The sequence below is a fragment of the Copadichromis virginalis genome, linkage group LG3, assembly GCF_057382275.1.
Source record: "Copadichromis virginalis isolate Kocher_CV1m ecotype Utaka linkage group LG3, C_Virginalis_male_GT1.1, whole genome shotgun sequence".
Taxonomy (NCBI): domain Eukaryota; kingdom Metazoa; phylum Chordata; class Actinopteri; order Cichliformes; family Cichlidae; genus Copadichromis; species Copadichromis virginalis.
In genome coordinates, this window is record NC_140620.1 from 9183726 (window position 1) to 9198009 (window position 14284).

At 41.1% G+C, this 14284-nt stretch overlaps 1 protein-coding gene and 1 pseudogene across 2 annotated transcripts in view; one reads left to right on the top strand and one right to left on the bottom strand.

The window, feature by feature from the left end:
• Positions 1-14284, top strand: part of LOC146712615 (uncharacterized) — a 39936-nt pseudogene that overhangs the window by 7111 nt on the left and 18541 nt on the right.
• The window catches only part of LOC146712616 (uncharacterized), a 15361-nt gene continuing 3686 nt past the window's right edge, over positions 2610-14284 (bottom strand). Inside the window, exons 1-4 of one of the 2 annotated variants that reach the window (XM_085452227.1) lie at positions 10244-10427; positions 9182-9529; positions 4179-4247; positions 2610-4089 (exon numbers count right to left, since the gene is read on the bottom strand). In XM_085452227.1, coding sequence (XP_085308353.1) covers positions 3953-4089; positions 4179-4247; positions 9182-9529; positions 10244-10355 — 666 coding nt within the window. In that variant the 5' untranslated portion in view covers positions 10356-10427 and the 3' untranslated portion in view covers positions 2610-3952. Of the gene's footprint in view, positions 4090-4178; positions 4248-9181; positions 9530-10243; positions 10428-14284 lie in introns of those variants that run through there. The other variant, XM_085452228.1, reaches the window with a different exon arrangement.

Genomic DNA, 14284 nt, shown 5'->3' on the forward strand with positions numbered 1-14284 from the left:
TACAAACCAAGAGTTTTAGGACCGAGTACAATTACCTCAGTTTTATCTGAATAGCATGTATATAGTTATCAGCAGAGTTGTCTGTGGAGTACGTGCATGTGTTTGAGTGTGTAAGGCTCATTTTTCTGACATTACTGGATTATTCAAAATTTAAATGGGATACGTTAAGACTGTTACTTTTAATCATTCTCTCCGGGTGTTTATATTGAGGCTTTTAAAGCAGTTATGATGCCTAACAAGCAGATTACAGATTTGTACTTTTCCACAGAGTGCTTGTTCTTGGTCCAGCCATGACCAGTCTAATAGGTTTAATCCATTCTGAAACACAGCACTTTGTTGGATAAGAAGTAGTGTAAAGAATGTGGTAGTTGTAGATCACCACTGTGTTTTGGTTTTTGTAGAGTTTTTAAAGTTATTCTCAGGTGTCTATCTCAGAGGAACTCTACATCTTCGGTCAGGATGGATTATGAATGGAGAGATTTTTTTATAATCTTTGGGCAAGTGCAAAGTATTTTAAGGCTTACATTTGTGAGTGAGGTTGGGCAGTAGCTGGATGGAAGCGTAGGATCTTGGGCTGGTTTAAGAAGCAGACTAATGATGGCAGAGATCATGTTTGGAGATAGTGTGTGATTATTGTAAATCTGAATTACCATCTTGAAAAAAGAAGGTGCCAGTGTAGGCCAAAATGTAAAATGGCTGGAAAACCATGTGGACCTGGGGCTGTTTCAGAATTCAGACACTGAATGAGGTGAATCCAGAAAATGGTACATTAGTTGGATTAATCTGTGATGAGTATAAAGCTTCATAACAATCTTTAACATCTTTATGTATTTATTGTTGATCATGAGGAATCTTCCCAGTGGAAGCGTTTTTTCCTTATTTAGATTTAAGTGGTTTTGGGGGGAAATTTTCCAGATTTATTACCATGTTCAAGGTTCTCCAAACGCAGCTTTTGCATCAGAAACTGTTCGCTTGTGAATTATTTCATTCTAGTTTTAGTTTGTTGGTTTAGCTTGTTGTTGGTGAGGCATCACAGGCAGAGTCTAATGATCGAATGTCTTGTTCAGTTCTAATACAAGCCTTTTTCCCTCCTTTGTCTTATGTGAACAATAAGATATTATGTTAGCCTTTCCAGCTTCCCATGGTGGGCCATTGTTATCTAAATATGTTGCCCATTCCTTTTTTGAAATAATTAATGAAGTCTTGTTCTTTAAGTAATGATGTATTTAATCTCCGGCTCCAGTGGTGTAAGTGAGCGTGTGACTGATGTACTGGTGATGTATATAATTGTGTTTCCCTGCTTTGCAAACATTTAAACTATATTCTTTGACTTACTGCATTAAGTCTCCCGTGTTCTGCGTATGAGTGCAATACATGAGATGTTCTTGTTTGTCTGTATCATGCTGTACATTAGACAGATAGCTGCTTCTAGTTAGATGTAGTAGAGAAGAGTATACAGCTGTGGTTCGTTGACCTGGTGTGAGGGGGTCAAATTAGTGTCAGGTCATACATGCAGAAATAATTGTCACTTCTCAGATGTGACAATTAAGACTCAGATGAATGAATCGTTTCTTGTCCTTTCTCCTGGCTCTCAGTATTATTGGAGATAAAGTATCTGAATTTCAGGAGCGGCCCCACACCTCCAAACACACCCCACGGTCCTATCTATATATGATCCCCCAGTTCTACAAGCTTTTCCTGCTCCACCCTTCAATCCTTTCACTTCTCATTAGTACATGGAATTGATTTGACTTTGATTTGTGTAACAAAGTGATTTCCACGTCTCCTTCATGATGTGACAGTGTCAGAGCTGAATGCACTTGTAGAGTATCATGTTTTTATGGCTCACATTTAAAGTGTTGCAGCTCTAATGTACAGCTGTCATATTAGAAATAGAAGCAGCTCTGATTTTAGTGCTCAAAGAAATCTATGAAGTGATGAATTCACACATGAACAGTTTTCTGCAGCGTTCCTCTCGGCCTTATTTGCAGCTCCACTCTTGTTTTTGGTCTATTGTTGTTGTTTGTCCTTGTCTGACTGTCTTGTCTCTGCAGGGAGAGTTCAGGTCCAGGATCAAACAGGGGACATCAGGAACAGAAGCAGCTCCATTGATCCGACTCCTCTGATGGCTGATCAATCAGTTTGATCTGTGTGTTCTTTGATTATTGATCAGTGATGTCAGAGTTATGTTGATGTCAGACGCTAAGCTTTTTCGATCCGGACATTGCTACGGTTGAACTCATCAAACGGGTTCTAGATCCAGATGAAGTTGATGATCATGACTGCAACCGTAATCTTATAACTGTAATGCCCAATGTGATGTGGTGTGAACACGTCAGCCGAATTGTGTTCAAACTGCTGAAGCTGCAGCCCGAGGATAGACTCACTGCCCGCATGTTATTGAATGACAACCAGTGGATATGGATTTCCCATGTGACTCCAGATACCATCGATCGTGTGAAACATTACGCTGGCATCAAATCCACTAAGTGAAATGCTGTGTGATCCTTTTTCACATTCTAATCATTTGTACCTTTAATGTTCATCATGCCCCCATATATATTATGGGTTTGGGTTGTTGACAAATAAAACAGATTCATCACTCTATCTCATGTGGTTGACTTCTTTTATTGACACAGCTTATATGTTATACAGGTAGGGACATGCACAGGAGTAAATAGTAATACGTACAGACAATGCAAGACACACACAACAAAAAACGGTAAGGTGTGCCTTGTGTCCCGATTCTTTTATATTGAGGATGAAAACAAACAAAAACTGGTTGTTAAGAGATATATTCTAAAATACTTCTTCAGTAGAGAATCAGAGAAGAGAAACACAGAATTTCTTGCTAGCAAGGGCAGCCTCCAGAACTGAGACTCGCACTGAGGACTGCCCTGGTCTTTATTTATAAACTCCAGTGAGCGTTTGTTCCTTACATTGGTGTGTGTGTGTGTGTGTGTGTGTGTGTCAGAGTGTGACCCCATAAATGACTTCCCTTAACCTGCTGGTCTGGAAAGTCCAACAGTTCATCTATATGTAAAAAAGGCACTTAGACTAAAACTGACATAGCTACGTTAATCCTACCGTAAAACAATAAGACAAGGTACGACCTCTCCCATGCTCGTAGGATGTGGGGGTGAATGCCAGAACACCCTGGAATGTTACAGACCTCCTAGGATGAGACATTCTTTCAATATGCCACCAGCTATATACTTCTAAACACAAATGATTACATGCAGTATTCTACCATATGCAAACTTATATCATTAAAAGATTATACTGACTACGAAGTACAATTTTCCATTGACACTGGTCCAGATGAGTTCAGTCAAACAATGATTTTATTGAACACACGCATGGGGAGCATCATCAGCGTAGATCTCCGCTAAAAAGCTTCAAAATGGTTTTGATATGTCAGGGTTTAGCCCCTTCTTGCGTCAGCAAAGCAGATAATATGCATCAGTTACAGTTAATGACAGTTAGACAAGTTTCCATTATCTGCAACCTTTTTACCATACATGGCTGTTTGTTTCAACCGTCTCACCCTCCAGATGTTTCTCGTTGACTTGTTCTTTTCATGCTTATCTTTAACACGTCCTGCATCAACAGTTGCTATGCAAGCACAAATGCAGTTACAAGCTAAATGTATCTCTCACTTCTGACCTAGAACTTATTTGTGTCTGTAAGCGTGCTTGCATTGGCCTTCTTGCGCTCTAAGTCACCTTACACAATATATCGTCTGGACATTCACGCCAGACGAAGCTTAGGACCTTAAGAGGACTGAGCGCCAACTCTTTATGAGCGCATTTTAAATTTATGTATAAAAATAATTACAACTCCACATTTAATAAAAGTTTTAATAAAGTGGCACTAATAAAAGCCATGTAAGCAATGATATATTTTCTTTTATTTCCACACTTGACATAAACACATACAAGCCAAGTGGCGATCATATATACATAAACCCTAGAACGATCACAATCAACGTCGCAATAAGCCCTCCAACGGCGACAGTAGCTTTTGAACAGCCACTGAGCTCTTTTATCGTACTCTTGTACTCTTCCATCGCATTTTTCAGCCTGTCAACTGCAAATTAAAAGAAAAACAAAAGTGTTAGGACATATGTAACACACTTTGAAAAAAAAAAAAAACTGCTAACATTGTTGTGCCCTTACTGTGTGGTGATATGTCTATCAAGTGAACACTGGTGTTGATGGGTTCCAAGAACTGTAAAGTAGGCAAGGCTATAGAGTAGAGCACATGACATATCATTATAATTTTTTTACAATAGCGACAAACATCCGCGGACTCTTGAGCTATGTTCACGAACTACTGTACATACACTCGGTGGTAGAAGTTTCGCTTCTGTTCGATTGAACAGACCTCGTCGTTTGCGAGCATGTCTGATCATCTGCCCCTCTTCGTTTGTATATACACATTCTACATTTGTCAGCTCCATGACCTTCAGGCATTGTGGCGGCTTGGACTTTTGAACAACAACCCGCCGGGATTTCTGTTTGACTCATCGTGTGATTCCATATCTCCATTACACGCCACGTAGACGGGTTACTATGGTATAATATACACCCCAGTGTTCAAGTGTTCAGGTTTGGCGAAAACTGTGAAAAGCTCCCCCCCTAACATGTATTGCCCTTCGTCACTGCAGCTGAGGAAGCGGATAGTAACTTGGTACCCCGATCTCACGGGTGTTACACTGTACAAATGGTTGGTGGGTGAGATACGCAGTCTGTCTTTGTAAAACACAGATGTCGGACTGTCTAAAATGCCTGGTAATGTGATAGCATCTGCCATTCACCCGATCACAGCGCTCTCTGTAACTGCTGTTTTGTTTAATTGCGCTTTGACTAGAGGACCGGCACAAGAAACACAGCGCAAAGGTTAGCGCTCGCACAGCTGCATTCAAGGAGTACATTGTCAATACAACATCCGGCTTCTACGAGCAACTGTCAGATCACGTCTTTATATAATCTCACGAATTCCCCCCGACTGAGCGCACAGTTCCCGACCAAAAAACCCACCGGACCCCCGACCAAATGTAATTTTCTAATTAAACATACACAGCCCCGCAACATTGTGTGTTAGGCCTAGCTTTGTGTTCACAGAGCAACTTAGTTAAAAAGCACAAAATGTGTAATTTTATTAAGTTGCATAAAAGGTACAGATCATTCCATGTTATTCTTCATGCGCTTCTTTATTTGTGTCTTATTATGTGTCTTAGTGTATTGCTACACTACACATAATGTTCCATGCCATGAAGAAGTGTGCTGTGTAACTCAGATGCGAGGTCCGAGACGCAAGGTCCAGACCAAGAATCCTGTCTATGTGTGTGTCAGCCTCTATACGCGAAAAAGTATGGATGTAGATAACACTAGGAGGGTCTTGGAAAGATGTGTTCACGCGGACCATGTGACATATTAGTGCCAAGTATCCTGACGAGAAACATCCTACAAATTGGTGGAAAAGAATATCATATATACATAGGCGAACTGTGTTTCGCGGGACGCAAAAATCCGTCCAGCTTGCTGGAACAGATTACCAGTTGGTTCGCTGAGCTTACGTCTGAACATCGCAAGCTGGGATTCGACGTATTGCCGTAAGGAACATTTGGTACTTTGCATAAGAAAACAACACCACTGACCGGCAGACTCACTATAGCCACTCTCTGTATTGCCAAACCACACGACCCTGACGAATCAAGCGACTGCATACCTGCCATCTGTAATACACGACAAGCGTGTCAAGCATGATACGTCTGAGACAATGCCACCGATCGAACAGCATCTCGGCTACTTATTGGACTTATGTTAACCCTTGTGCTTCCGTGGGGTTTCTGTGGCGCTGATGGCGTGCGGGCGTCGCGGCCCGAGGGGACCCCCAAGCAAAGCGCAGCTGGGGCAGTTGGTGATCGCGTATCTGGAGCACATGTGCAGGTGGCACCGGGTCTTGGCCTTGATGTCCTTGCTCCTGCGATACACATGCCACGCTTTGTCGGTGGGGTGTCACGTGACCCCTCGGGGCACCTGGTTGCAGCGGCGGCGGGCTGGGCGAGCACTGGGGCGATCGCCCTGGCCTCAATCGCGGGGAGCGCAAGGGCTTTGCCTAACCGCTCAAGGAAGAGCCTTCACCTTTTGAGCTCGTCGTCGTAATCATTTTGGTCATCCCGGTACCCAGAAAAGTACCAAGAGCAAGGGGTGAGAAGCAGCACGTCTACGGTGACCTCGGGGCTTGGCCGGTACATGCAAGGCAGTCTCGCGCACCACTCGTCCCAAATGGCTCTGATAGGGGCCAGTTTGTGGTAGCCGCGCTCCTCGGGGTCGCGACACCGCCTGGCTTATCTGGCCTCTCGGTTGTTGAAACGCAAGGTGCTCGAGTAGACCTGGAAGGTCTTGAGTGACATTGCTGCTCTCCAATCCTTGATAGTGAAACGTGGCCCGTCGTGGCGGCCGTGTCCTCGGTGTCGCCGCTGCACCTCCTACCTCGATCTTATACTTCCACTGCCACGGTCCAGTGCATGACATAGCCTCCCTTTTCTGTTACGTGCTAGCAAATAACCGCATGTAGGGAAAGTCACGCGCCTAGTGCCCGCAGAATCCCTCAAAAAAAGCCGCAGCCTTAGTACCGCCAATCTCCACTCTTATCAGTTTGGGGTACTCCACTACCCCTCTCGCGTTCCTTGTCCCTCTCCCTCCGACAATGCCGCCACTACGATGAGCCTGTCGCTTGGGGGTATTACGCTTCCCCCTGCGATGGGGGTACTCCTATTGCATTTCCCCGGCCTTCTTTTCTCGTAGCCCCAGCGCTCGGGAACCACAGACACCCCCAAGAGCTTAAACCCCATCAGGGTTAAGTTTCAGCCGCAACTTAGGGACTGAAAGCAACCGAAGTTGACAAAAGCGAACGAGTGGGGACAGCAGATCAGACAAATAAACAGGAGCCAGACCATTTAAAGATTTAAAACCCAATAAAAGAAAACAGATTTAAAACGGATCCTAAATTTGATGGGAAGCCAATGTAGAGAGGCCAAGACTGATGTGCTCAAATTTCCTTCTACCAATTAAAAATTGTGCCACCGCATTTAACACAACTGTCTCTAAATCAAGTAGAGCAATTGGTAGAAAAGCAGAAAACAGACTTGAGCAAGAAACATGCATGGCCAGGTGAGCAATAGATAGAGTCGGAGGTCTCAAGCTAGAAACCTTGTCCACAGAAAAATTAATAAAGTGATTGCACGTAACATCAGAAGACTGCAAAAGAACATAGGCTTCAATATTAAGTACAGAATTTATAGTGTTATACAAAACATGATGCATGTTATGCAAGCTAGCAGCAATAAGTTGAGAAAAATAAGAGTGCTTGGCGGCCTTTACTGCTCTCTGATAAACTTTCCAGACAAACATACAGCGTCTCCTTTTTCCACCGTCTTTCACATCTTCTACATTCTTTTCTAATGGCTCGGGTAGAATCAGTTAGTCAAAGACTAGCCTTGGGCATGCACTGTCTGAAACTTAAAGGAGCAACAACATTGAGGACAAATTTACAAGCAGAATCCAAATAAATCCACACAGGCGCTATCTTGAGAAAATCAAGATGGCAAGTATCAAAACTCCAGGTATTGATACTCAAGGGTTTGAGTTTTCACTCAGAAAACACCGGGCCAAAGACAAAATAAATCAGTCTGGACTTGAGAAAAAATCTGTTCATGTGGTAATTTTTATTTTTTGGTTAATAACTTTTTGTGTGCAAAGTAAACTCATATAATGATGAAAAACAAAACTAGAGGGTTTGAAACAGCTTTGTTAAAAATGCCTTCCTGTCTTTAACGACACCTGGTAAATAAGTTTTTATAAAATGAACTTTCATAGGCGGGTGTCTGTGAAGGTTCTCAGTCATCCAGGTCATCGTAGTCAAAGGAGCTTGCAAAGAAAAGCGTCTGGACTTCTTTAAGTTGCTTGAAGATGTTTCACCTCTCATCTGAGAAGCTTCTTCAGTTCTAAGGTCAAATGGTGGAGAGTCCCAGATATAAACCTAGTGGGAGTGACCCCCCACAGAGGGACAAAAGGACCCCTGATGATCCTCTAATAGCCTGAGCCAAGGTGTGAAACTGGGTGTGGGTCACAATCAGCCAGAGTTTCGGGTGTGTTAATTGTGAAACCTGGCCCCACCTTATCATGCGAATTCCTGAGGTCAGATGGCCCAGGATGTGAGTGGGCGTTAAGGCGTCTGGGAAGGGATCTCAAAACTGGATTATAGATGGCAGAGAGTTGGTGTCGTAAACCCCGCCTCTGTTCAAAGATGGTCGCTCACAGTGGACATAGATGGCTTCTTTCACTCCTCTTTCAAACCATCTGTCCTCTCTGTCCAAAATGTGAACATTGGCATCCTCGAAAGAGTGACCTTTATCCTTAAGATGCAGATGGACTGCTGAGCTGCTCAGCAGTCCATCTGCATCTAAAGGTCAAAGGTCACTCTTTCGCCCACTCACATCCTGGGCCATCTGACCTCAGGAATTCGCATGATAAGGTGGGGCCAGGTTTCACAATTAACACACCCGAAACTCTGGCTGATTGGAGCCCACGCCCAGTTTCACACCTTGGCTCAGGCGATTAGAGGATCATCAGGGGGTCCTTTTGTCCCTCTGTGGGGGGATACTCCCACTAGGTTTATATCTGGGACTCTCCACCATTTGACCTTAGAACTGAAGAAGCTTCTCGGATGAGAGGTGAAACGTCTTCAAGCAACTTAAAGAAGTCCAGACACTTTTCTTTGCAAGCTCCTTTGACTTTCATAGGCGGGCTAATAATTTGTCCTCTTCTGTAGTGTGTATAACTTCTAACATCTGATCTGGTGTAGGATAACATATTTGAGGTATTCATGTCAGCAACCAGCTGTCGTAGACAATCTTTGATAAATGTAATGTGTTAAATCTTAAATTTAAAAAACCTACCCTTAAGGATACTACAGTTACTAGCTACACTCTGATTTACACATCACACTGATACGCACACATATTTGAGTGGTTCCTAACATGAGCGTAATATTTACATCAGGACTAACTGGATGAAAAATCTCAATGATCAATTTTTGCTTCAGTTTCTAGGATTAAAGCTCAATATCTGTGAAGGATCTTTGACCTGTACACAAGGTGTTTGTGGCTGACCTTTGACCTGCAGCTGGATATCTCTCAGTCTCCGTTCTTCTCTCCCATCACTGATGGAGCAGGTGTAGATGCTGCTGTCAGTCTTTGTTGGTTTTGTCAGAGTGAGGCTGAAGTCTCCAGTGTCCAGAGCATCAGGTCTCATTGATGTGCGCCCGCTGTAACGCTGGTTTTGTCCTCTGAGATCGTCTGTTTCGTCTTGTCTCACATGGACAGATTTGGGATGGAGATCACTGCGAGTCCACATCACTGTGGGATTCTCAGGTATAAACCCAAAGTACTGACAGGGCAGCAGGACAGATCTTTCCCCCTCATTCACCTCCACCACCACACCCAGGGCATGCTGGGAAACTGAGGACACACAAATAAAAACACAAAAAAATGCCCATTGATGACATCATTCACAGCTGTAACCCTCAGGAGGCAAAATTCATTCAGGTTAATACTGTGTAATGTTACATTATTAGTGTATATTGATTACATAGATTCATAGTAACTGATGACAATTCTAACACTTTAACATCAACGACTAATAAAAACCTCTCCTCATCTCCAGAGTCGGGCAGTAAATAATTAAGTACAATTTTCTGGTATCTGGATTTCAGTACTTTTTTGTGACTCCTTTTTACTTTTACTCCCTACAATTTTAAACAGATATCTGAACTTTCTACTCCTTACATTTTCAAAACAGACTCGATACTTTTGGGGAGTTATTATTAGTATTTCATCACTGAGACCCTTTAACCGATTTGAGCCTGAACAGAAACTCATCAAAGTAAATCCTGTTAATTTATTAATCACCAGGAGATATCACATAAAAAGACGTGTCAAAGTCAGGGGTTAAAAGTGGTTAAAGGGTTTCTTTTGGTTTTGTTTTTGCCACAACACCTGAACAACTGCACGTGTTGTAAGTTGCAGTACGTCAGCATCTACAGTATATAAGTTTACTGTGTAAGCTTAGTCTGACAATGGCAGCTACATGATGCACATTGAAACTTAGCCTGTTATTTGAGTTGTTACTCTACAAAAGTAAAAGGCAATGTATTTTTTTCTGTAATTACTTACATCTGTCACTCTGGTGTTTACTTTGGTTAGCCATAGGTTTGTATGAGACCATGCATGCAGCACAGGGCAACCCCGTAGCATATGTTTGTATCATCACGGGCACAAGAAGCATTCTTCTCACTTTGTGGGAGTTGAGGTGTGTTTTCCCGAAACTGTGTTGGGTAAGATAACAAAGCACTGAATTCTAAATAGATGAATTACAAGTTATATTTGTACACTTGGCTTCAGGTAAGGTCATCTTTAAAGACCTAAAATTTGATAGTTTTAATCATAATTTAGCAGAGTAGAGTTGTTGTTTTTTGTTTTTGTTTTTTAAAAAAAGGTTAGCTAGCCATTACTTTTAGCTAGCAAACGTGCTTCACAAATAAGAGAGTACATTGTCAGTTTTTCCACTTATAATTAAAATTTGTCACTTGTCAGGGTACAATAAATTGTTATCAGGAGAGAGTCCAGCCATTTCCCTCATTTTGTATGTGGATGAGTTTGAAGTGTGTAATCCGCTTGGCATCTCAAGAAAAAAAAGCGAAAAATTACAGCAGTGTATTGGATATTAGCTAATGTACCGCCATTGCTCAGGTGACATTGTGTATTATATTAACATTTTTTACTATTTAATTGTGTCCTTCTTCTTCTTTTTTCACAGCTGAATAATGAATTCTAAAGGATCACCACTGTTAACTTGGAAACAACCTTCTTAAAAACTGGACCAGACTGCACACACTGCACAGTGGACACACTGCAAGTCCCATAAGTTTACAATTTTAGACTTTTCGCCTAGTAAACTGTTTTCTTTTTTATTCTACAGAGTTCGATGGAAACAAAGAGAGAGGTCGCAATCCGTTGCCTGATGGTGTATCTGAAAAAAAAAAAAAAAGAGGAGGATCTCTTCAGAGAACAGCTGGTAGGTAAGTCTCACTTTTTTGTTTTATTTTTAAATGGTACAAAAAAAAAAAAAAACCCGACATGTGCCCTTTTAACCTACTTGGCAGGATAGTGAGGAACAGTTCCCAGAAGAAGTGGTAAAGAATGTAGTCACCAGACATACAGCAGCATTTCTTCCACCCTAAAATTGTGATTGAAGGAACAACTGTCCTGGAAGACCTTGGTGTGCCCAAAGCGTGTTCCTTAATGATGGGGCTTATATACGTTACCTTTGTTGCGTTGTTGAACATTAAAACGTTTTGTCTTTTTTTTTTTTATTATTCTGCGATATTTACCAAGTTGATAGGTTAAAGTTAATGCTTAATAATAAGCAGATTTGCAAAACCAATTGCCTTACGTTGTAATGTTTGTTTTCTGAGGTATTTTAGAAGGGCATGATTTAAAATTATTGTGATTTGGAAGACTTCATAGTTTATTGACTGTTTTATTTAATATACATTTACAAATCTTTATAGTGGTTCTCAAAGTTGATCATCAGGCCCCATTGCTCTGCTTGTTTCCCAGCTATCAAGACTCTACACAATGTTGATTGCCTGGTGTGTTCAGTCAATCGGAATTTGAAGACACCATTGTGGAGTAAAGAAAATGGAGTGAATTGGTATGTTTTGGCTTCTGATTCACTAAACAGACCTTGTCCAGGTAATAAACATTCTACATTTTCTTTCTTACTGAGGTCGTTTGTGGAGGGATTCTACTGAAGTACAGTTAAAGGGCTGCTCTTTGATTTATGTTGTATGACACGGAATTGCATTACTTGGAAAAATTTTTGCAATAAACTATTTAATCAGTTGGAATAAATGAAATAGCTATGTGTGATTTTAGAAAAGTTACTTTAGAAACTTGACACCATTTGCAGGATAGGATAGAGTAAAATATATGTAAAAAATGAGTTAGAGTAATGTCATTTTTTACTAATTACTAATGTAATTTTTCAACTTGATATTTTAGGAAAATCTAAATTAATGTTAGGTTGCTTAAACTTAATTATGTGTTTGGAGGTCAAAGTAAATCATGCTGGTTTGTTAAAGCAGTTGTGTTAGCCAAACCTAAAATTTACTTGCTGGATTTACTTAATAATATGCAACGTTTGTAACTTAAAGAGTTGAGCCAACAAAACATTTTTAGAGTGAGGAAATAGAGATCTATTTTTATTAGTGCTGTCTAAATTAACGCGTCAACACGGATTAATCCATCATCATGATTAATCTGATTAAAATTTGTAACCCAATTAACCCATCTGGAGTGCAGAATGACTCAAAATCCCTGAAATGTTTCTCTCAATGCATTTCAGGCAGTTTGTCCAAGTAGATTCTGGGGTAGGATCTTACGTGATGTCCACGAACGCACCACTAACATCCACACCTTCCCAGTTAACAATTACTGGGCTTATAAGAAAGCTGCGATTCACTACCAGATGGCGGCATTTGGCAGTCTTGTCCATCCAAGGTGGCCGAGAGCATTAGGCAGCTAAGCGCTGTAGATCTCTCCAGGGAAGCTACTCAGTATAAGTATTGCCCTTTAGAGAGTGGTAAGTGGGACTCTTGCGTTTATCATAATGTGGCATGTAGTAGGGTGGACCTTGACGACTGTTTCCCTCTTTTGTTGCAGGATTGTGCTATACTGCTGCTGTCTTGTCATATGCTGTTTTATTTGTTATGTGATGCTTTTCTAGAGAACAGTAACTTGGGGTGTATTTGTTTTATGTAGATCTCTTTTACTAATTTGTTTAACGTTTTATGCTTTGTTTTATTGCTTTAACGGAGGTGCGGCCGCTTGTTGAGGGGCTGGGTATGTGAGGTGGAGTCCCCTCCCTGATGCTTTAGAGTTTAGTGTAAATTACATGGGTGAGTAATTGGTGGCACCCTTGGGTACTCCTCCCTGTAGGTTGCCGCCTCAAGTGGCCGGTCTCCACTATTTTGTTTAGGGTTTTTTTGGTTTGTTTTTTTATCAAGCTATGATTGTTTTAGGGTAGCATCGTGGTAGGGAGTCTGGTCATTTTAATCATCGGTTGTTAATAAAGTGTGTTAATTAACTATTTTGTCGTCTCAACCCTGCTACATTAGGTGCCTTTCTGATTTTATAATTCTATGTTTTTTAGTAGTTCTTCTTAATACTGTAAAAATATTATAAATGGAATAATACTGTAAAGAATGTTATTAATGCAATTATAATAATGCAGGTTATATGGCAGCAATAAAAGAATTTCTGGATCCCCACAAAAGTGATAAAAACAAAAGAAGAAGCCATGGGACTAATGCGTTATTTTTGTGCCTCTATTCTGAGCACACGTAGAAAAAAATTGAGCGCATATAAAAAAAATTTGTGTTGCAAAGTGTTGCATTTTAAGGAGAAATTTATTTTGAGCGAAGAAAAGCTAAATTTGAGTGAACAAAATTCATTGCTACGTACAAAAAACGTATTTCAGTGTTTGCTATTATCCACACACACACACAATAGCAGCCCCTCTCGCTCAGTTTGTGCATTTGCACTCGCTCGCAATGTGTTGCTTGCACGCTCAACATTTCTGCCTGTGTGCGTTCAACTCTTTCTGTACACCGTTATATTTGTGCCACAAAACCAACCAATCACAGACTTGGATGCAAAAAAAAAAAATCTGATTGGCGGTTTTGGTCTCCAATCAGCTCGAAATGACAAAATGCAATATCCCAGAATGCATTTCGTCCAAAACTCAAACGAGGCAGTGGCGGAGGAACACAGAGGGGCGGAGTTTGAAATATTACTCTTTCTGGGTCACAAAATAAACTTTTAAGATATTTTCATGCGAGAGTGGTGCTGTGTAAACTTTAAATATCTGCTCGATTAGCAAGACATCACATATTTGCGAAAGTGCTCTAACGTTTTCGAAGATGCCATGTAACATTTCAATAGCTTTTAAAACACTGTCAATATTTTGGGGGGGGGGCTTTATTGTCTACATGTAGAGCCCTCAAAAAATTAGTCAACGGAATGTCTATCTGGATGCTACACTGTTTTCTTTGAGGTCTAAGGTCCACACCACAACCAAATACACACCATTCCGTTTAATGTATGGGAGAGAAGCAACATATCCTTGATTGTGCATGAATTAAATATAATCTT